General features: G+C 40.8%; 1 protein-coding gene across 5 annotated transcripts in view; it reads left to right on the plus strand.

Moving 5' to 3' along the window:
- Nucleotides 1-20,875, plus strand: part of ptprfa (protein tyrosine phosphatase receptor type Fa) — a 97,959-nt gene that overhangs the window by 65,474 nt on the left and 11,610 nt on the right. For 3 of the 5 annotated variants that reach the window (XM_088350481.1, XM_088350482.1, XM_088350484.1), the window contains 11 exons: nucleotides 237-381; nucleotides 1,006-1,314; nucleotides 3,578-3,771; nucleotides 12,417-12,534; nucleotides 13,788-14,369; nucleotides 15,434-15,531; nucleotides 15,606-15,862; nucleotides 15,992-16,070; nucleotides 16,795-17,004; nucleotides 17,111-17,274; nucleotides 17,941-18,053. In XM_088350481.1, coding sequence (XP_088206607.1) covers nucleotides 237-381; nucleotides 1,006-1,314; nucleotides 3,578-3,771; nucleotides 12,417-12,534; nucleotides 13,788-14,369; nucleotides 15,434-15,531; nucleotides 15,606-15,862; nucleotides 15,992-16,070; nucleotides 16,795-17,004; nucleotides 17,111-17,274; nucleotides 17,941-18,053 — 2,269 coding nt within the window. Of the gene's footprint in view, nucleotides 1-236; nucleotides 382-1,005; nucleotides 1,315-3,577; nucleotides 3,772-12,416; nucleotides 12,535-13,787; nucleotides 14,370-15,433; nucleotides 15,532-15,605; nucleotides 15,863-15,991; nucleotides 16,071-16,794; nucleotides 17,005-17,110; nucleotides 17,275-17,940; nucleotides 18,054-18,159; nucleotides 18,193-20,875 lie in introns of all 5 variants that reach the window. The other 2 variants (XM_088350479.1, XM_088350480.1) reach the window with 1 other exon arrangement.

The raw sequence follows: 20,875 nt of genomic DNA on the forward strand, positions 1-20,875 counted from the left end.
TTAATTGATACACATTTACCTTCTTAGCTTCTTTCTGAACTCACGCAACTTATTTTGGTTTAGGCCTTCTCAAATGCATTTTGGGCTTCCAGATTGCCCCAAAGTTGAAAATACAAATGAGTTAACCTGATTTGAAAAATAAAAATAAAGCTTGTCTAAGGTCTGCCCAGCCTTAAATTTCAAGAATATCCAAGATGGTTGGCTTTTGAGAAACCATTCTGATTGCTCTCCGGCAGCACAGCGTGAGTTTTCAACCAACCGGATCGTACGCCGTGGATGATTTGAAATCCGATACCAGCTACATGTTCACATTGGCTGCCAGATCTGAGAAGGGCATAGGAGTTTTCACAAGACCTGTCGAGTGTAGGACCGCCCGATCCAGTAAGTGTGTTTGTGTGTGTGTCCAGATTCTGTATTAGCATGTTGCCTCCTCTTTATCAAAAATATACCGATCTAAAACAAATTGACCAAATGTTCCTGAACACTCCATTGATTCTACAATATCAAGGCATAAAGGCATGTCAACCACATCTGTGAACAGTTCACTCTTATTCTTTAAAAGTAAGTAAGACAAGGTATCAAAATGTTCATCTCGATTTTTGTAAACCGAGCATGCTAGTAGCAGTTTCCTAAAAATTGGTCATCTATAAAATCAAGGACAAGGAAAAAAAAGTTAATCCTCAAGGCCCTTAAAATCTAACTGGACCTTTCCAAGGTGAGGTGTCACAAGATATCTATCTGGATTTCTGCTTGATTAGCACTCTACCAAATGGATCATCAACACTTGCTGTTTGGTCCTTTGAATCTCCCTGGTTCTCATTCAACTCTCACTGGGTTCCTCAAAATCAAAGGCAAGGCCGACAGCACTGATGTATATCGTCATCTCCAGTGGGTCTTTGTTCCCCCGTTACATCGTGTCTTTTTGTCATTTCACCCCGTGTGCATATTAATGCTTGTTTACATGTTAGCATGTTGTCTTCCATGATGCATCTGTGTTCCCATCAGCCCCCTCGGTGCCCCCTCAGGATGTCCGCTTGCTCAGCCTGAGCTCCACCAGCATCCAAGTGAGTTGGACACCACCGCCTGCTACCCCAGGGATCCCCAACGCTATCACAGGATACTCGCTCGCCTACTGCGCGTTGGATACAGAGGACGCTCTGCGTCACCCAGTGTCGGGCATCGGTTCAGACGTGCACAGCTTTGTGCTAGAGGGCCTGGAAAAGTGGACGGAATATACCGTGTGGGTGCGAGCGGTCACCGACATCGGGTCCGGGCCGGAGAGTCTGCCGGCCCGTATCAGGACTCAGGAGGATGGTATGTGGCAGGAAGGACGCCGCTGAGAAGTCTAAAGGCCTTTCATCTTGCTCAGAGGAAAAGCTCTTGTCCTTTTCAAAGAGGACAATCCATTCAAATGTTTGAAATGGAACATGTAAACATACAATAAAGACTTAAAAGAGAATAAAAAGGAAAAAGACTATCACAGTTAAAGGCAGAAGTAAAAAAAATATTAACAACATAGTTTAAAGACTGGCCCAAGTTATAATAATAATGCAATGTTCATGAATGAAAGAGAATAGTGCATCGTAACAAATAGTGCAATGAAAAGAAGTGCAATAATATTTAACATCAACATAAAAACAAAAAAAAATGGTTAGTGACAAATTGTTAGTGGCTTGTACGTTTAATTCGTAATAAGTCATTATACATATTATATGATAACTGAGTACTAAACAATGCTTAAAGCAAAATTAGGCATGGCACTTCAGAATAAACCTGTAATAAAGCCTCAATAGCTTAAATAAGCTAAAAAGGATTGTCAGGATAAATAGTAGTGCCAGTCTCCAAGGTAGTGCTTGAAGACTGGCCCTGTAATAATTATAATAATAATAAGTATTATTATTATAAATATTATTTTAATAATAGTTATAATAAGTGCATTAAAAATAGTGCAATAACACTTAGCAGCAACCAAATTCCAAAATAAGACGATAAATTAGATAAGAATACCGATATTTCTTTATCTAGTCCAAGCTATATACTTTTCACAGTCTACTGCGCTTGTTTATGGTGGTGATAGCTCTGGGGATGAAACTCTCTATAATTCTGTTAATCTTTGTTGTAAGTTAACTGTCACGCCTTGGGGACCAGGTTGAAGAGGTGGTGGTCGGGATGGGAAGATTCCTTTGTGTTTTTGTGTGCTCGCCAGCCAGCAACGTCCTCCAGAATAGGCTGAGAGCAGCCAATGATTTTCTGGACTGTGTTGTTGACTATCTTTTTGTCTCTCTGTCTCCCTGTCTCTCTCTCTGTCTTCATCTCTCTGTCCCTCCGTCTCTCCGTCTCTTTTTCTCTCTCTGTCTCTCTGAGGTCTGCGGTTCAATTCCAGCTACTGAAATCCCTGTTTGCATGTACTCCTCAGGCCTGAGGTGGGGGTTTTTTTTCTCGCTAAAACATGCATGACAGGTTGATTGGCAGGTCAAAATTTTCCCTACGTATCAAATAGTTTTATTTGTCAAGCACTTTTCAGTTAATGCATTTCTACTCAAAGCGCTGCATATAAACATTTAGTGTACGAAAAGACAACAAAATCCTTAATTAAATTGAAGTGTCATTTTGTCATTGATACCAACAGAGTGAAACATTGTGTCACGGTTGCCATGGCGCCCAATTGTACCCACCTGTGTGGCGGCAACTGCGGCTTGTTGACAGATTGGCTTCCCTTCTATTTAAGCTCAGTGCTCCCACTCATCCTTTGTCAGTCCGTCAGCGAACCCCTCCACCCACAAGACGTGGGTTTTTACTCTGTCCGGTTTCCTGCTGATTTCCTGTCCGGTATTGTTCCTGTCTATTTTGTTCCGTTCATTATCGATCTTCAGTTTCGTTCCCGTATAGTTTGTCCTGTTTAGTTTCGATATCCAGTTTTGTTATCAATCCTTTAAATCCGGTTCTGTCCGGTATCGACATCATCTGTCTGTTATCTGCTCGTGTAACTGGTATGGATCTCGTTGGTCTCCTGCTTTCTGTTGTTCCATTCCGCCCAGCGATCACCGAATAAGTGGCGTTTTGTGTTAACGTGCATGACTGCCCAATTTCCCGTAAAATAAAAGCTTGTGTGAGAAACGTCACGCATTTGGGTTCTCCTCCTGTTCCGGTTCATGACACATTGTATGCTACAAAGCTTGTTACTTCAAAGAAAACAAATAATGTAAACTTTAATGACAAAAAATACAATAAATGTCTGTCCGTAAAAGAACAAATACATTTACAATGTAGTGCTTTGAGACTGACCTAAGTTATATGAGTGCAATGACAAAATAATGCATCATAAAAGTAGTGCTCGTCATACAGCACTGAGCTCTTTGGAGAAACGTGTGAGCTATGTCAGGAGTGAGTCGGTGTCTGTTTCCATGTGCCCTGTAATTGGCTGGCAACAAGTCCAAGGTCAGTTCAGCCCACTGCCCGAAGTCGGCTGAATTGGGTTTTAAGGACAAGCGGCTGGAAGATGAATGAATGAATTTAGTGATACAATTTAGATTCATGTCATTTTTTTATCCTTATGTTTCCAATTGTTTCCGTTCAGTGCCGGGAGCGCCACCTCGAAAAGTCGAGGCGGACCCTGTCAATGCCACGGCTGTCCGGGTGAGCTGGAAGCCGCCACTGCCCATCAAACAGAATGGCCATGTACGAGGCTACCAGATCGTCTACTCCAGGATGGAGCGAGGTGAGGCACATGGACAGCCCCTCATCATGGACGTGGCCCACCCAGATGCTCAGGTACTTACAACATGCTGTCACTAACTTTACTTGCCGTCTGTTTCCCACTTCATTTTCCACCACTTTTGAACGGGACTCTCCTTGACTTTCAACAGTTTTTTTGATAATAACCCTAAAGGAGGAGCGGGCAGACTTCTTGAGCCGTGGGCCGAATTGCATTAAAAATATGGCGGAGGGGCCGGGCCGGGATGGGAAAAAATTTGACTGATTGAATAGATTTTCTCAGTCTCAAATCTGATACTTTGGCAATACATGAGGAAAAAATGTAGACCTGTCCATTTTTTTCTCATTTGCTTTTATGAAAAACTATTAGGGCAGACATAGATAGATAGATAGATAGATAGATAGATAGATAGATAGATAGATAGATAGATAGATAGATAGATAGATAGATAGATAGATAGATAGATAGATAGATAGATAGATAGATAGATAGATAGATACTTTTCTACATGTTCATGTTATAGTTCATTTTTGTTCATAATTGTTTATAAATTGATTACTTTCATCAAATGTTAACACTCAGAGTTAAATCTAAGCAATATATTGTTTTTAAGAACCTAATTTGATAATACAGTAAGTGTATGCATAAAAAATGGCAATTTGGTAAGCTTGTGTTTTTTTCTTGCAGCCTATGTGCTAAAAATCTTAATAATTAAAAAAAGAAAATCACTACAGGAAAATTTAGCAAGTTATTTGAATGTGAGCCTTGAGTACGCATTAATAATCATGATAAAATACATTTTCATTGGGGGAATACACACAGAGGTACACTGGGAACAAGCCTGGCACCATTTCAATTTGTTTAGTAGTATTTTTTTTTTGTTACCATTTTATATATTGATACATACTTCATATTTTTACCATTTTCGTTTTGCGGGCTCACGGCCTGCTTGTGGCCCATTGGCTGTAGTTCACCCAACCTTGCACTAAAGTATTGGGGCGAATCCATATAAGTACTTAATATGTTGTTTTTCACATACTTGTATTTAAAAAATATTACAAGTGAATTTGAAAAGTTTAAGTGCGGAATCATTTTTTTGTGGATTTTATAATTCATCTTTTTTTTAAATAATTAAACTTCTAAAACAAACCCTTTTACAAAAAAATGTGGCCTACACGAAAGTGTTGGGACTGACTCCGATGACCAATGATTAAGAGAAAATTTTTGAGCACCTGGTATCTGCATGTACAGAAAATATCCTCCAACAATCTGAAATGGAAAAAAATGAGGAGCCTTGTATTAGAGTAGTCAAGTCATGTTTGTTTGTATAGCCCTTCATCACAAAGAGTCTCAAAGGGCTGCACAGACCACAGAGTATTGCAGACCACAGACTATTATGACAGCATCCCCTGATCTAAAACCTACATAAGGGCAAGGAAAAACTCAAAAACCTCAACATAAAGATAATGAAGAAACCTTGAGAAGAGACTGCACATGTAGTAATCCCCCTTCCAGGGTGAACAGGCTGCAATAACACATAATAAACAGATATTGTCAACATAAAATATAGGTTATTCATATGCTATAGAATAGAAGTGTGTTTTAAGTTTAGATTTAAACAGTTCCACTGAGGTTGCAGATCGAATCTCAGGCGGAAGAATATTCCACAGCACCGGGGCCCGAATGGAGAACGCTCTCGAACCTGCGGATCTCTTTTTGGCTCTTGGGATCACTAGTAGACCATTAGAGAAACTAGATAGCATTTTGGGCAGGAGTATCAAGACAAACTGAAAAAAAAAATTGTAGGGTGAAGACAATGTGGAGTTCACGTCAAGTCACATTTATTTGTATAGCCCTTATTCGCAGTCCCAAAGAGCTATCTAAAACATGCATGCGGACAAGAAAAACTAGAAATCTCTATGAATAAGGAAAATCAGAAACCTTGAGAAAGGGCCATCCCTGAGGCATTCCCCTTCCAGAATGGCCTGACTTCCATGGATATGACTTGGGAACCAATAGACAAAATATTGTCAAAATCAGCAATAAACATAAGTAATAACTAAAATTGTGCAAGACATCCAAGAAAGCAATGACACAGCTTCCAAATGTTGGTTCACTGACTTCTCCATGTAAGTCCTTCTCGTTCACTCAGGCACGAATCAGGCAGCAGGAAAGGACAGGAAGTCAAAAGTATGAGGTCGGCATCTGTTATAAGCTATGGAACATAAGTGTGTATTTAGTCGAGATTTAAACACTTGCACTGATGTTGCAGATCTTATCTCATTGGGCGCAGTATTCCACACAGCTGAATAGAGATTTTTCTCTTGGCTCTTGGAGTCACCAGTAGAACAGTATTTTCCGAGCGGAGGCTCCGAGCAGGAACATAGAGCATGACTAAATGAGAAAGTAAATCGGGGGCAAGACCTTGCAAACTTTGGTATGTTATTAACAGAACTGTATAGTCTCATCTTAAACAGACAGGGTAAATCAGCTAAAATTGAGTCGATATGGTCAAAAGTTCTCGTCCGAGTCAGAAATCTTACTGCTGCATTTTGAAACGTGCAAACATTTTGGGACTGTAAAGAGAGAGTAGAACATTCTGAGACTTAGAAAGGAATTTAAACATACCTAACATATTCCAAAAATGTGCACAAGACATAATTAGTCTGCAGTTGTCTACCCCCTTTGGGGAAAGTGGAAGTATGGGACATAAATCCTACCCTGCTGTCATAAAACACACGCAAGCCAAAAAAGGGTAAACAAAAAGAGAAGAAAGCGAAAACACTCCATCAAGTCACACCAAGAAAAGTCACCATGGAAACAAAACAAGGAGATTAGCGCAGACTTTCCCACTCTCCTTTTTCTTTTTTGGCAACTCGGATAAGAATCAGCCTGCATGAGGGACATGGAACGTGGCCTGAGGGTTCCAGGAGAATGAGAAAGAAGCAGACTTGCTTGGACGTGCCCAAGCGCTCCCTAACTTTCTGAATCGTCTTGTTTTTTTGGTCTGAGGACAAGCACAACCTCGTCTTTGAGACATCCCATGATGATAACACAAGACGGTTAGAGAATAAAATGATCATGATACCGTGCGTAATATCCCTCATGGAATTTCCCTAAGGATTCATAAAGTGAAATCTTAAGTATCTGGACAGAACAACCATTTGACTGATATCTCAATAATAAGTAAAAGTAATTTACTGTATTTTACGCAACATAAGGCGCACCAGATTTTAAAGCCCCAAAAATGTGTCTTTTGTGATATATTTTTCATATACAAGGAAAAAAACAAGGCACACGGATTTAAAACTACAGTAAGAGTTGTAGTTGCATGAAAAAATACATTTAATATAAAAATATTTATTAGATATAACATAAATTAACATTGTGATGTCTGCTTTTACCACTAAAATTAATTTTGGCAACAAACTAGTCAAATCAAGTCATGTTTATTTGTGACGCCCTTAATTACAAAGAGTCTCAAAGGGCTGCACAGACCACAGACTATTGAAAACTACAGACTATTATTACACCATCCCCTGATCTAAAACCTACATGAGGTCAAGGAAAACTCAAAAACCTCAACATGAGAAAAATTAAGAAAACTTGGAAGGGACTGTAAGTAAGGTCCCCTTCCAGGATGACCAGGCTGCAATGGATGTTGCATTAACTCACATCCATCCATCCATTATCTGCACCGCTTATCCTCAGTAGGGTCGCGGGGGTGCTGGAGCCCATCCTAGCCATATTCGGGCAGTGGGCAGGAGACACCCTGAACTGGTTGCCAGACAGTCGCAGGGCACCATTAACAAACAATACAATTTTAAATAAGATTAAAAAAAAAAAAGTATAATATAAAATCAAAATGATGACCAGGTTGCAATGGATATAGCATTAACAAACAATACATATATATTGTCGACATGAAACATAGGTCATTCTTAAGCTATAAAGTGTAAGTGTGTTTTAATACAATTTACCACAAGAGGGCGCTCAAAGACCACTTTATATTTTTATCAAAAGCAGAACAGTTACCGCATGCAGTGTCATTCAACAACAATTCAGACAAAAGTACGTTATTTTGTTTAAACTGTTACCATACAAAAAAAACTTTAAGTAATCACAATGCAAATCATAGCCACAACAAAAGAGGATTTGCAATGACCATTTGAAAGTTACCGCTGAATTCTATTTGTCATGATTACTGATGTGAATCAGCTGTGCCCGGTCTTTTGGCGTCAACTGCCTCGGACTCTGATTGGCTTTCTATCCCTATTCAAACCCATTTCTTTCTGTCACCTGTTGTCAGTCCGTCTGCGAACATCAGTTTACCCTAGGCAAGCTTTTTTCGACCCTGACTCCCACCTGTTTTTTGCTCCCGTCTGTTCCCCGGCTTCGACCCATTTTTTTTAACCTGACCACGTCTACTCTCTTCTCCATGCTTACGACTCCTTTCCGACCGCGACCACATTTTTGCTCTCCTTTCCCGGCTACTGACACGTTTTTCCGTTCCCGACACTGCCATCACTTGCCACGGAAGTCCCACTTCCGCGTTTGGAGCGTCCTGCTTCCCGCGCCCAGCGATCACCGGATCGTGGGTGCAACCCTTTCCTTTCTTCCAATAAAACTGAGAGAAACGTAATGCAAGTGGGTCCTGTCTACGTTCTGGTCTTGACACCATGCTTCTCTTTTGTTTCCTTTTAGCAACAAACAATTAATATGTTAACCACGAGGAGATACTCTATAAGACAACATATTGTCCTAAGGCAGAACAGATACCATATGCCATATTATTAAGATTGCAACAATGCATTCCCAAATGTATCCACTGATTTCTCGTACATAAGGCTCGCCGGATTATAAGAGATAGTTTCTAGCCAAATTGGGTTTTTTATGATCTGGAAAATATGGTAATTTCATACTTGCTATAATACAATATAATGTGTAGATAAAATAAATGACACGTGATCAAGATCTCTTTTCTTGATCATACCTCAAGTAGTAGATAATTTTTTTGTCATTCACTTCAAAGTTGTGTCGGCACATTTCAAACCTTTCACAATTATCTTAGCATCTTCCTGCGCTTGTGTTTGTTTGGACATGCTCTGTTTGATGCTTCGGTCATGTGGTCGGTTTGTTTTGTTTTTGGGCACTAGCAGCTTGGCGGTGACCTATCTTATCCGATCACATGATGCAAATGCGTGGTAGCACCTTCATTCACACTGAAGGGAAACAAAATCAATTAGGTCTATGATTCGATTGTACTTTATGTCAGGATAGTCTTTGAGCAATACTGCATTCTTAGATTTTGCTGCAGGACAGTATTCTTCCTCTCTTGTCTTTTGTGTTTGTTGAAATTTGGGTGATATGAATGTTGGTCGAATCAGAGGCTGGAAGAATATTCTAGATATAAACAAAGGCTACATTCTGGCAGTAGTGTGCAAGTGACATTTGAAGCAAGCCTTTTATGCCTTTTCTGAGAGATTGCAAAACCGCTTTTGAAGTTCTGCATTGTTTTTCATAGTTTGATTAATATGCTGCTATCAGCAATTTGGACTGCTTGTTTTTTCCATCATTGATCAATATCCTGCTGGCAGCCATTTCGACAGCTCGCCTCTTTGGTCGTGTTGTTGGACTTGACATGAGGTGTTTTTGCAGTTACCACAAAAATATTAATATATGGCTAAAAGTGATACGTATTTGAATAGTAAAGTTTTCAAACAGAATCTAAGCCATGAAGATCTCTGGATACTGTATGTGGAAATATCCATGCTGATATGTTTTCTAAATCGCTGGACCGTGAATGCCAAGACGTAGGACAGAAAAAGTTTTCCAGAGTTTATTGCAAATTGAATGCCGGTGGCACAGGCAGGAAGCGGGCTGGACGGAATCAGGAAACCAGTGGGACTACGTTTGGTGTACTGTGTTGGATGGGTCAAACACACCTTTATTTTTAACATGAATTTTTGGATTAAATCATGTCTAAAATTGACCAGACCAGATTTAATGGAATCCAACCTTGCTTAATGTTCCCAAAGTGGTTCCCAAAGTGGGCAGTAGGGTCGGTGGAAAGATCTCGGGGTGTGAGTAAGAAGGGGGCGGTAGGGGGGCGGCAGTCCGAAGTCAAAGTCAGAAGTTTGAACGTTTGTTTGACGATTTGTACACAACACGTTAGGGCTGCACAATAAACCAAAATCGAATTGACATTGCGATGTGATGTAGTGCGGTAGTGAAACCGCAAAGCACTGCGATTTTGAAGTAGGTTTTGTAGTTAGTGATGGAGTTCACTGGGGAGCCAAGGGGTGCCAGCCTGCAAAAGTTTGGGAACCATTGCTTTAACAGGTGCTGGAAAGATAAAACAGACCAGTGATGTGCAGCCAGAGGAGGTGGGTGAGGCAGTGCCTCAACTGTTATCATAGAAATACAAAGTTAAGAATATATTAAACAGTTATAATAATGAGTGGCTAGTGTGCAGCCCCATGGTGCAGAGGTCCAGGGTTCAATTCCAGCTTCCGGCCCCCCCGTGTGGAATTTGCATGCTTTCCTCGGGGCACTCCAGTTTCCTCCCACATCCCAAAGGCAGTTTAATTGGTGGGTCCAAATTGTCTGTGTGTGTGAATGAGCAAGTAAGTTGTCTGTCCCTGAGTGCCCTGCGAATGGCTGGCAACCAGTTCAGGGGGTCCCCTGGCCACTGCCGATGGCTAGGATGGGCTCCAGCACCCCCGCAACCCTGGTGAGGATAAGCAGTGCGGAAAATGGATGCGTGGTTATATTTATTCAGTGCTAAAGTTCTTTCGCATTAATCTTCACAATTTATGTATTTCCTTTTTCAAAATAGAAACATGTTCACATTATATTATGAATATTAATGCAATTTAGTATGTATCATATTGTATTACTGTGCTGAGTGTCTGAAGATGAAGAGTGGGGCAATCAATTCACTTGCCCTGTGCCAGAAGGTGATAGTGACACCAAGGTTTCTGATGTGGTGCACACCTCAGCCCCAAACAATAGAATTAGTGATATTATTAGGAAGCTAACAGCATGCCAACTGGTAATTTTATGTCTTGTTTCATGGACTTTTTTTAAAAATAGAGGATTACCTATCTATTGATGAGAAGAAGAGACCCAATTAATAAGGTAAATCACTAAAAGTTTTTTTTCCATCCGTGCTATAGTTTTTATATTGCTTTCATACTCTGCCTATTAAATGATGACCAAGCTGTAGGGTGATTTATTTTTAAATCCGACTCTTTCTAACCAGACACGTTCCTCACCACACGTCACTGTAAAAGGCACACCCTTTTAAAGTACCAAGCTTCAAACATGAGTCAAAAGCCATTTAACACACTTGGCGCCAACCCAAACTTCATTTACCACTTGTTATTTTCAGCTTGCTCCATTTGTTGTCTAGAAATGTTTTTTTAGTATTTTTTGCCCAGGTGCAGCTAGTCCTGCACTAAGATTCCAAGTGGATGCGTGTGAGTAAGGTGAAGTGGAAATCTGTGCGTTGCCTCTGATCAGAATCACTTCCGACATCAGCACAGCCAGGGGTCGCCACTAAACTTATCAGGCTGAGGCCGTGAGACAGGTCCCTGGAGAGACACCCGCGGCATCCGCATAGTTTCAGCTGACCGATTTGGATTGCGCAGCTCGTCAGGACGAGACGGGAACGCTACAAATCGACTGAGACGCTCCTCCGGGTGAACAAAACAAAAAACGTGGCCGAGACCACCAGCAGAATGTTCTGCTCCAGCGCCGGCTGCCATCTCACTGTGACCTCACCTGTCTCTTCTTTCAACATACCTGCATTTGCTGGACCTCAACTACTTTACAATAACATGTCTGTGAGGTTGAGATTGTCCACCTACCATCATTTTGTTTTACATTCTTGCTGGTGCACACTGATTCTCAACTATTTTGACTTCAGGACCCACCGTTCCACTCTAATGACAATCTACGACTCAAATAAAGAAAATAATTCCACTTCCCAAATGAAACGATTGTGCAGTTTAAAGCAGAGTTAGTAGAGTATATTCATCTTTAAGAAAAAAAGACCAGCAAATGTACCGTACATGAGCAAACATCGACCCACTAAAACTGCTTTAAAACACACAAAACACATACTAAAACAAATTAAAAATATTATTAATTATTTGAATCTATATTGATTTAAATATGTGGTTAGTCAAGATTAATATACTGGAGAAAAGTATGAAATTTAAAACATGAGATTCTTAAACTATTTACTGTACCTTTCAAACAATACTTCAATGGCGGACACTCAGACACCATTCTCTTATTTCGTAATTGTTTCCTTCTTTAACTCAATTGTTGTTATCAATGTTTTCCACTTTTCCTTCCCCGTATCACAAACTTTCTTGGGATTCATTATTATGCGCAGAAAAAGGAAATGAAAGCAATAAAATCACAATAAAATGAAATTTGGTCCCTTTCAAATGCACAGATTGACTAAAGATTGTCGCCATCTACTTTTAAGGAGTGTAAAGATCTCGTTTTTCTTTTTCTTTGCATTATTTTACCAAGTCAAAGGGCCGTGACCCACTGAAAACAAGTCCATGAACCACTTTTTGGCCCCAAGCACCAGTTGAGAACACTGTATTAGAGTATTAATACCTATAACAGATGTTATTCACATCACACTTTTCTGCCCCAATAGTTTTTGTCTGACTTTTCACAGGAAGCTATCCTGACGGGCCTCCTGCCTGAGACGACATACTCACTGACAGTGGCGGCGTACACAACAAAGGGGGACGGCGCCCACAGCAAAGAACGGCTGGTCACCACCACAGGCGCAGGTGTGTTAGCAAACCTATGTTTGGATAGCACCGTTTGTTAAGACACCCCTTTTCTGTTTTTTTTGTACAAAACATCCAGCAAAATTAGCTATTTGTTTGAAAATGGGTCTTTTTCTGAAAAAAGTGGTTGTTTCATGTCAAATTCCGTCAAGAACCCACTGGTGCGGGAGCAAAGTACACAGATTAGTACAGTAAATGGCTGTCTTTTAAGTAGGCAGGGTTCGGTTTTCATGAAGTCCGGTAGGCTAGTATTCCAGTAACCCCAGGCAGGCAAGGGTTTCGGTACACTGGAAGACCAAAGGGGTGGGACAAGAGTGCTTGGAACATGACATGGAAACCAATGAACTAGCAAGCAACCAAAGGGGACGAAGTACTAATAAAGGGAAGAGACAAATCTAGGAAAGTTCCAACAGTTGTGAAGAGGAAAATAGCTCCCAGAAGTAAATGACCAAATATGGTAAGGTTGAGTAAGAAAGAGCGAGAGAATAGGGGAGACAGAACATACAGAGAAGAACTCAAAGCGCAAGATTGTAACAAATTCTCCTAATCATGTCCGGGTAATTTGTGTAAAACTCCTCCAAACATGGGTTTGTTTTCTATGAAATGTTGGCATCAGACAATCTGTGTCTCGCTGCATGTTCAATAACAGACTGAGTATTTGGACGAAGAAAAAAATAGAACTGAAGAGAAGAAGTTCAATTGAAGACATTTATTACAAGGTTACAAAAAACATTGTAAAACAGAGTGCAGTCTGGACCAATTGATTTGAGAAGCGTTCTCCCCAAAGGTAAGGAGTGCGTTCCCTCCCCAAAAGGAATAGACAAATAGCGGACCACACTTTTATAAGAGAGGGTTGTGGATTTGAAACATTTGAACATGACTCTTAACAGACACTTCTGGGAACACACATTACAAGGACTCAATGAACAAGAGTCACTGCGGAATCTTCAAGGTTGTATGATAAAATAAGACGATTGCTGGGAAAATACTGATATGAAAAGATACTTTCATGAGTATACAGCAAGTAAATACTTCATTAAGGTATGTGGATAAATATGTTGTACTTTTATAAGGTCTAAATAAATAATGTGATTATCAAAGTAATACTATTAAGAATACAAGTAATATAGCTGGAAAAATTTGATATTGAAAACATAGTCAGTGACACAGTTTAATAATCTAACAGGAAGTTGGATCACATTAATTTAAGTAATAAAACATTTTTCAACCCAATTTTTGTTTCATTTTTACAGTTCCTGGCAAACCCACCATGATGATTAGCACTACTATCGGCAACACAGCGCTGATCCAATGGCAGCCACCCAAGGAGATGGTGGGGGAGCACATGGGCTACCAGCTACAGTACAAACGGGCTGAGGAGGCCACCTTTGCCATCCGAGACTTCCACAAAACAGAAGACCATTTCACTGTTACCGGACTGCACAAAGGAGCCACCTACATCTTCAAACTCTGCGCCAAGAACCGAGCGGGCAACGGCGAAGAGTACGTTAAGGAGATCAACACCCCCGAGGACACTCCTACCAGCTACCCTCTTAACCTGAATGTGGTGGGCTTGACTGCAACTTCCACTCAGCTTGCCTGGGAGCCGCCCCCACTGGCTGAGCGCAACGGGAAAATCATCAAATACGTGGTGGTGTATCGTGACATTAACAGCCAGAATGAGACTTCTGATGTAACCACGGAAACACACGCGAGTCTGGACGGCTTGCAACCGGACACCACTTACGACATCCGTGTGCAGGCCTTCACGGCAAAAGGCAGCGGACCCCTCAGCCCCAGCATTCAGAGTAGGACCATGTCCACCGTAATGCCAGGTCAGCAAAACAAATTTCAGTATGTGTTTACTGTCCAACAACACAAGGTTTCCATTGTGTACTGCATCATGTATGTGATCTCTGAAGAAAATGGCAATTGAGGGGCAGTCCCAAAGGGGCAAACAAGTCATGAGCAATATTGCCTTTTAGGAGACCACGCATACATATTTACACTTTGCACTCAAGTGACCTAACCGCGTGATGACACAATGAAAAGTTAAAAAAGAATTTTAACTTTGATGCGATGCAAATGTCTTTTCTTATTTAAAACAAAACGTTAATTTGGCTGAAGTAAGATACTTCTTTGAGAGAAACAATCCCTCACCTGGGCAAACCAACGATCCATCCATTATCTGCACCACTTATCCTCAGTAAGGTCGCGAGGGGTGCTGGAGCTCATCCCAGCTATCTGCGGGCAGTGGCCAGGGGACACCCTGAACTGGTTGCCAGCCAGTCGCAGGGCCCACAGAGACAAACAACTCACTCGCTCATTTACACCTAGGGACAATTTAGACCGACCAATTAACTGAACCAGCATGTTTTTGGAATGTGGGAGGAAACCGGAGTGCCCGGGGGAAACCCACGCAAGCACAGGGAGAACATGCAAACTCCACACAGGATGTTTGATCTCTTGACCTCGGAACTTTGCCGCACACGCGCTAACCACTGCGCCGCCGTGCTGCCCGCAAACCAACCATTCGTTTACTTATCTGGACATCACACAGAGTCAGAACTTTGAAATACGACGCTCCCTTCTACACACAAGCTACTATAGTTACAAGAAATTCGAGGTATGAGAGGTTTTTTGAGCAAAAATCTTGCCCGACGTATAAGACAAAATCCAAGTTTCAAGAATTTCCAGACGCTACCAATAGAGAGCTGAGTGCTCAAGACTGCACTCTGCCAGCATCGTCTTGTGCCTGTTAACTCGTGCGTCTCCAAACAACAGTATTGACTTTGTGTTTGACTTCACTGGCCACTGATGTAACTGGAAAGAACACATGGCAAAATGTTTCTAATGTCTTCAAAGCGTCGTCAAATTAAAACTTCAAATGTGCTTTCAGTGTTCACCAAGAACTTTGGTGTAAAGACAGTGACAAAAACCTCCGTGCTGCTTACCTGGGATGTCCCTGAGGTATTCGAGTCTGAGGTACCCCTCAAGGTAAGCCCTCGTCAGAGACTACAGATTGCAGCAGCAATGATTATAAATCGCTGCGATGATGTCACCCACGGCAGATCCTCTACAACCAGCATAGCGTTGAGGTCCATGGCGTGCACAAGCGGAAGCTCATAACAAAGCTCAGCCCTGACACCGATTACTCTTTTGTGCTAATGAGCCGTGGCAATGGCGGCGGTGGCCTCCAACAGCAGGTTTCTATCCGGACTGCTCCTGATGTGTTGTTGAATAAGCCGTCAGAGTATCCACAGGAGACGGAGGAGGGTGGAAAAGCTGTGCTCCAGCTCCCTCGGGTACCTTCCGGAACCCCATTCAGGTCTGTGTTGTTTTTATTTTTTTACAGAGTTAGTTTAATATGATTTTACCTGTGAGATCAGAACAGGGCACTGTGATGTCTTTTACATCAGGCACAGGTATATAATAAAAATATGTTGAAAATGCACAGGTGGTTCTACATTGTGGTGGTTCCAGTCACCTCAGCATCCCTGAGTTGGGAGAACCCTGAAGACATGGACCTACGTGAGGTGAGGGATAAGCTTGTTTGTCAAAAAGATTTTGAGATAAGACGGCCCTAAAGAGGCATTAAGACCTATCAGTGACGTGAGGTGAGATTTGTGTCTGTTGAGGCACGGTCAGATATAAAAATACAGTAACTGAACCAACATGTTATTCCTCATTCAATGGTGAAAGCATGAAGGCTTTCTCTAAACTAGCATGAAAAGGGGTTTATTGTGATACCTTCACTCAATGAATGAAGCATTCGCACTGCTCCTTTTGAATAAAAGTATCAATAGATAGGTAATCCTACATTATGAAAAAAAGTAAATGAATGGCTAGACTGTTAGCATGCTAATACTACACATATTCTATTGTCTGGGGAAAAGATGTGTGCCAAATCGGAATCCATGGTCTCACTATTGCCCTCTGCCATGAGGCAAGAGAATTGTGTGCCTCAGTCTACATTTGCAGATGCTGACTACAGTAATTCATTACATGCTAAATGAATTAATGATATCCATAATAAAATGTAAAAATTCTGCCATTTTGAAAGAGAAAATTAAAAAAATATATAGAAATGAATTTATGATCATTTAATGAAATTTTTCTTTTATTCCCTTATAATGACATGACAACAGCCTCACCTGCCTCCCCGAACTGCACGTCACTGGGTCTTAATTATTGTATCTAAATATGGTGCCGATAATACTGAAAGGTTATACAAAGTAATTTGTTTTTATTTTGGGGCAGCTCCTGGAAGGCGAGGATTACGAACAGAGGAAGAGCGGGCAGATAGAAAGCGATTTCCTGCAGGCATACGTGGTGGCCAAACTGGACTCGCTTCCTGAGGTTTTCACACTAGGCGATGGCCAAGTGTACCACGGCTTCCGCAACAAGGCATTGCCAGGGCAACAGCAGTACAGAAGCTTTGTAATGGCTGAGCTAACAGACCACGAGCCTGTAAGAGTCTGTTTTATAATTGTATCCAAGCACAATTGCACCCCTTCAAAAAAAAAAAAAAAAAAAGGATCCAAAATGCTTACATTTGTCGTCTGCCTGTTTGCAGCAGAGGATGCTGGTGGCCAGCCCGTTCTCGGACCCCTTCCTGGTGAAGCTCCACAGCGGGATGGTCCGGCACTCTGAGGACCCAGAGATGCTTTGGGTGATGGGACCCGTGTTGGCCGTCATCCTCATCGTCATCATTGTCATTGCCATTCTTCTCTTCAAGAGGTCAGTGAATTGCAAAAACAACCACAGCAGAACTCAGTTGGACATCAGAAATAGATTTTGAGCTTGAATGACATTTCAATGTTCTCTTTTACCCGCTGATGTTTTCCTTTGTATGGATGCAGCAAACAAGAAAGGTGAGTACGCCATGAGTTACAACGCCCTGATACTCTTCTTACTTTTTAATCAATTTCCAAATTGTTATTTTTCTAATTGCAAATTTACTTGTTCATATTTGAATAATTGAAAATGCAATATCAGGCATAAGTAAAAAAAAAAAAAAACAATAGATGGTTTTGAAGAGAAACCATATATCTTCCTCCTTGCGATCGTTTAACATTCAGATTCTGAGACGGGTAAAACAAGTGCTGAGCAATTTTGTTGACGTTTTAATCACTGAATATTTTGGACACAAATTAAATACATAACAAAGCTGTTTGATTCACAAGTGTGCTGTCAGAATTGCTGACAATCACTTTTATACTAGGAGATTGGGCTATGACAGGTGGCGGAAAAAATCCTACTTCACAACAGCCCTTCATACAAGTCCTGATAAAATCCCAGGCCTTTTCCTTACTGGAAATAAAAAAACACCACTGCACTGCAAAATTATTTGATGACTTCGATTATGCTTTACTCTATGCTATGTTGTTTTTTTTTTCCAACCAGGAAGCGGACGTCTTTGTTGTCCAAGGACGAGCAAATGGCAGGCGTGAAGGACTCACTGCTAGCCCATTCAGCCGATCCTGTGGAAATGAGGAGAATTAATTATCAGACTCAAGGCAAGCTTACAAATTGCACACGCACAAATAATGAAAATTTGCTTAAAACCTCACATCAATTCCTGTCTACTGAACCGTTCGTGATGTTTTGCCCTCCATCCAACAGGTGTCAGCACGCACAGTTGTCCTACTACACCAAGTTAGTTGACATTTCTCCTGCACAGAGCCAGCCCACATTTGCTGATGGACCTTAACTCATTCAATTCCAGACATTTCTCTCAAATGGGAAGAGTCGGTGCCAGCCCTTTTTTAAGTCATTTTGAAGGCCTACCTAAAATTGTGTTCTGTAGCCATATAGGCATAGGTCATATCAAAAGCTTCGACCCTCATCTTTCTTTTGAAAAAAATAGTGTGTTTTTACCATTGTTTGGTAAACAACAGTTGAACGTCGCTGTGTTTCCAAAACTCACTCAGAAAAACGTCTTTCTGTGAAAGAATGCATATCAAGCAGAAGTTTCACTTCAATGCTTTTTTTTCCTTTTTTTTGCATTTGTTATACATCTAGTATCTAAACAATGTTTCCATACATGCTAAGGCACTTTGCTTGTAAAAAAAATATTTTATTGCATGAACACTGAACTAATGCATGAACGATGCATGAACTTCTCTGGTCCTATGTCTCTGGCGACGTGATCACACACTTTCAGTGACCATGGCAATCGCGTTCCTGCGGTATTGCATCAATCATCCATCTCTGCCCCGATGGCAAAGGGACTTCATCATTTTTTTAGAAAAAAAACGCTCCGATGATGCATCTGTCTGTCCTTATCAATATTTTCCTTTCTCACCACACTCCTTCACTACGCCTACTCAGGGGCTGCAGACACACTCTAAATTGCTGGATACAGGAAGAAAAACTTGGAAGTGGGGGCTTTTTATCAAAGCAACTCCTGCCATCTAATTGTGTCTATTTTCGAATTTGGCACTCATTGGCTTCTCCAACGTTTGTACATGTTATGGCACTGAATGAGTTAAAGGCCTTCTAGGAATGCAAAGGATATTTTTGATTTATATATATATATATATATATATATATATATATATATATATATATATATATATATATATATATATATATATATATATATATGTATATGTTTTGGTATATTCCAATTATTGTACGAGTTAACACCAGCACCCTAGAAAGCCAGTCACCATATTGGTTTACATGTTGATTAGTCCAAAAGGTTTGGAGTCTTTTAGGCAAAGTTCTAGTAGTTATGTGGAGAATGCCTCGGTGTTGTGTCGTAGATGGGTGCAGCAATGGTGCAACCAATGGCAAATAGCCAAAATGGGGCAAACACAGGGGCTAAACTAGCTGGGACACAGCAGGCTAGTCAGCTGCTAAAAAAGGCTAACTTTGACCGATTGCCGTAAAAAAGGAAGGCGGACCGAGCTAAATCATGCAGGAGCTGGCCAGGATAACCGGAAGCCGACAACAAAAAATGTTTACGGCAACCATGAGCACAGCAGGCTACCCAGCTAGCTGACTGCTAACAGGGCTAACCTAGAGCAAACAAAACCAGAGGCCCTCTGGAGCCCACACGCTAAAGGAGAGCTATCTGGAAAATATTATTTTAATTGCAAGACACGTGGCAAAAAAAAAGGAAAGGTCACAATCACATACCTAAACCAAGGCCAAGGCACAAAAGGAACGCAAGCTATACCCAATGACAGGTAAACTTACACCATGCAACTTTTGATGGATCAAAGCACGCACCTCAGACTAAACAGTCACATGTCCCCCAGTACCAATTATTCCAAGCAAAAATGAGCGTTATGCATTCGCTGATTAGTACAATCACTGTCTGTTTTTCAATGGGACCTGCCATTGTTTTGAGCCATCGTTGTCACTTGGTGACGTCACAGCTCTAGGGGATAGGAGGTCAAACTGTCAACTTTTAAAATTAATTTCTCAAGATCCATGGCACCTGGAATCTTTTGAAACATGTCTGCATGATTGTGGGGAGGAACTCTACAGGTTTTGTGCATAGTTGAAGAAAGAAATGTATTTTGTAATCCCTTTAGGTGGCTTAAACAAGGTGGTTAATTCATGTATGTCTTAGGCCGGTTGCTTTGGAGCAGTGTTTTTCTTTTTTAGCAAAAAACTACTTTCTTAATCAAGCGTAATTCTGAGTACACAGGCAAAACAAATTAAAATTAATCATGTTATCTCCAGTTTTTATTTTTATCACATTAAACTTGTTTAGACGGTCAATAATGTGGGTGGACAATCTAAATGAATGGGGATTATTATTTGGCGGCAGTAGCTCAGGAGGTAGAGCGATCGTTTTAGGATTAAGGGATCCCAGTTCGAATCCCGGCTTGTCCGTGTTACATGTCGAAGTGTCCTTGGGTAAGACACTGAACCCCCAATACCCCTAATCAGCAGGTTAGCGCCTTACAGATCACGCTATTGGGAAATGTGAAGCACAATGTAAAGCGCTTTGGGAAGTCATTGTCTTAAGAAGTGCTATAGAAATGCAGATCATTTCATTTCATTATTTGTGGTGAGTCTGGTGAGCATGACTCAGGATTTAGTACAGGTTATTATTTTGATGACTATTTTGGGGGGGAAATTATATGTTTTACAATATTATAAATCGTTTTTCTTGATTTTTTTCAACTTGTTTTTCTAGTAAATCAATAAAAATTGTATTCAAAATTATTAAAATGAACCACCAGTGGAAACACATGTTTTCAATTATTTGAATATTTTTGGGAGAATAAGAATAATGAAACTTAAAGTGATATTGTGTATTATTTAGTGCCTTTTAGTGGTAAAAAATGGAGTCAACAAAAAAACATATTGATTTGAAATA

Source organism: Urocampus carinirostris, chromosome 12, assembly GCF_059441175.1.
Source record: "Urocampus carinirostris isolate Australia breed hairy pipefish chromosome 12, RoL_Ucar_1.0, whole genome shotgun sequence".
Lineage (NCBI taxonomy): Eukaryota > Metazoa > Chordata > Actinopteri > Syngnathiformes > Syngnathidae > Urocampus > Urocampus carinirostris.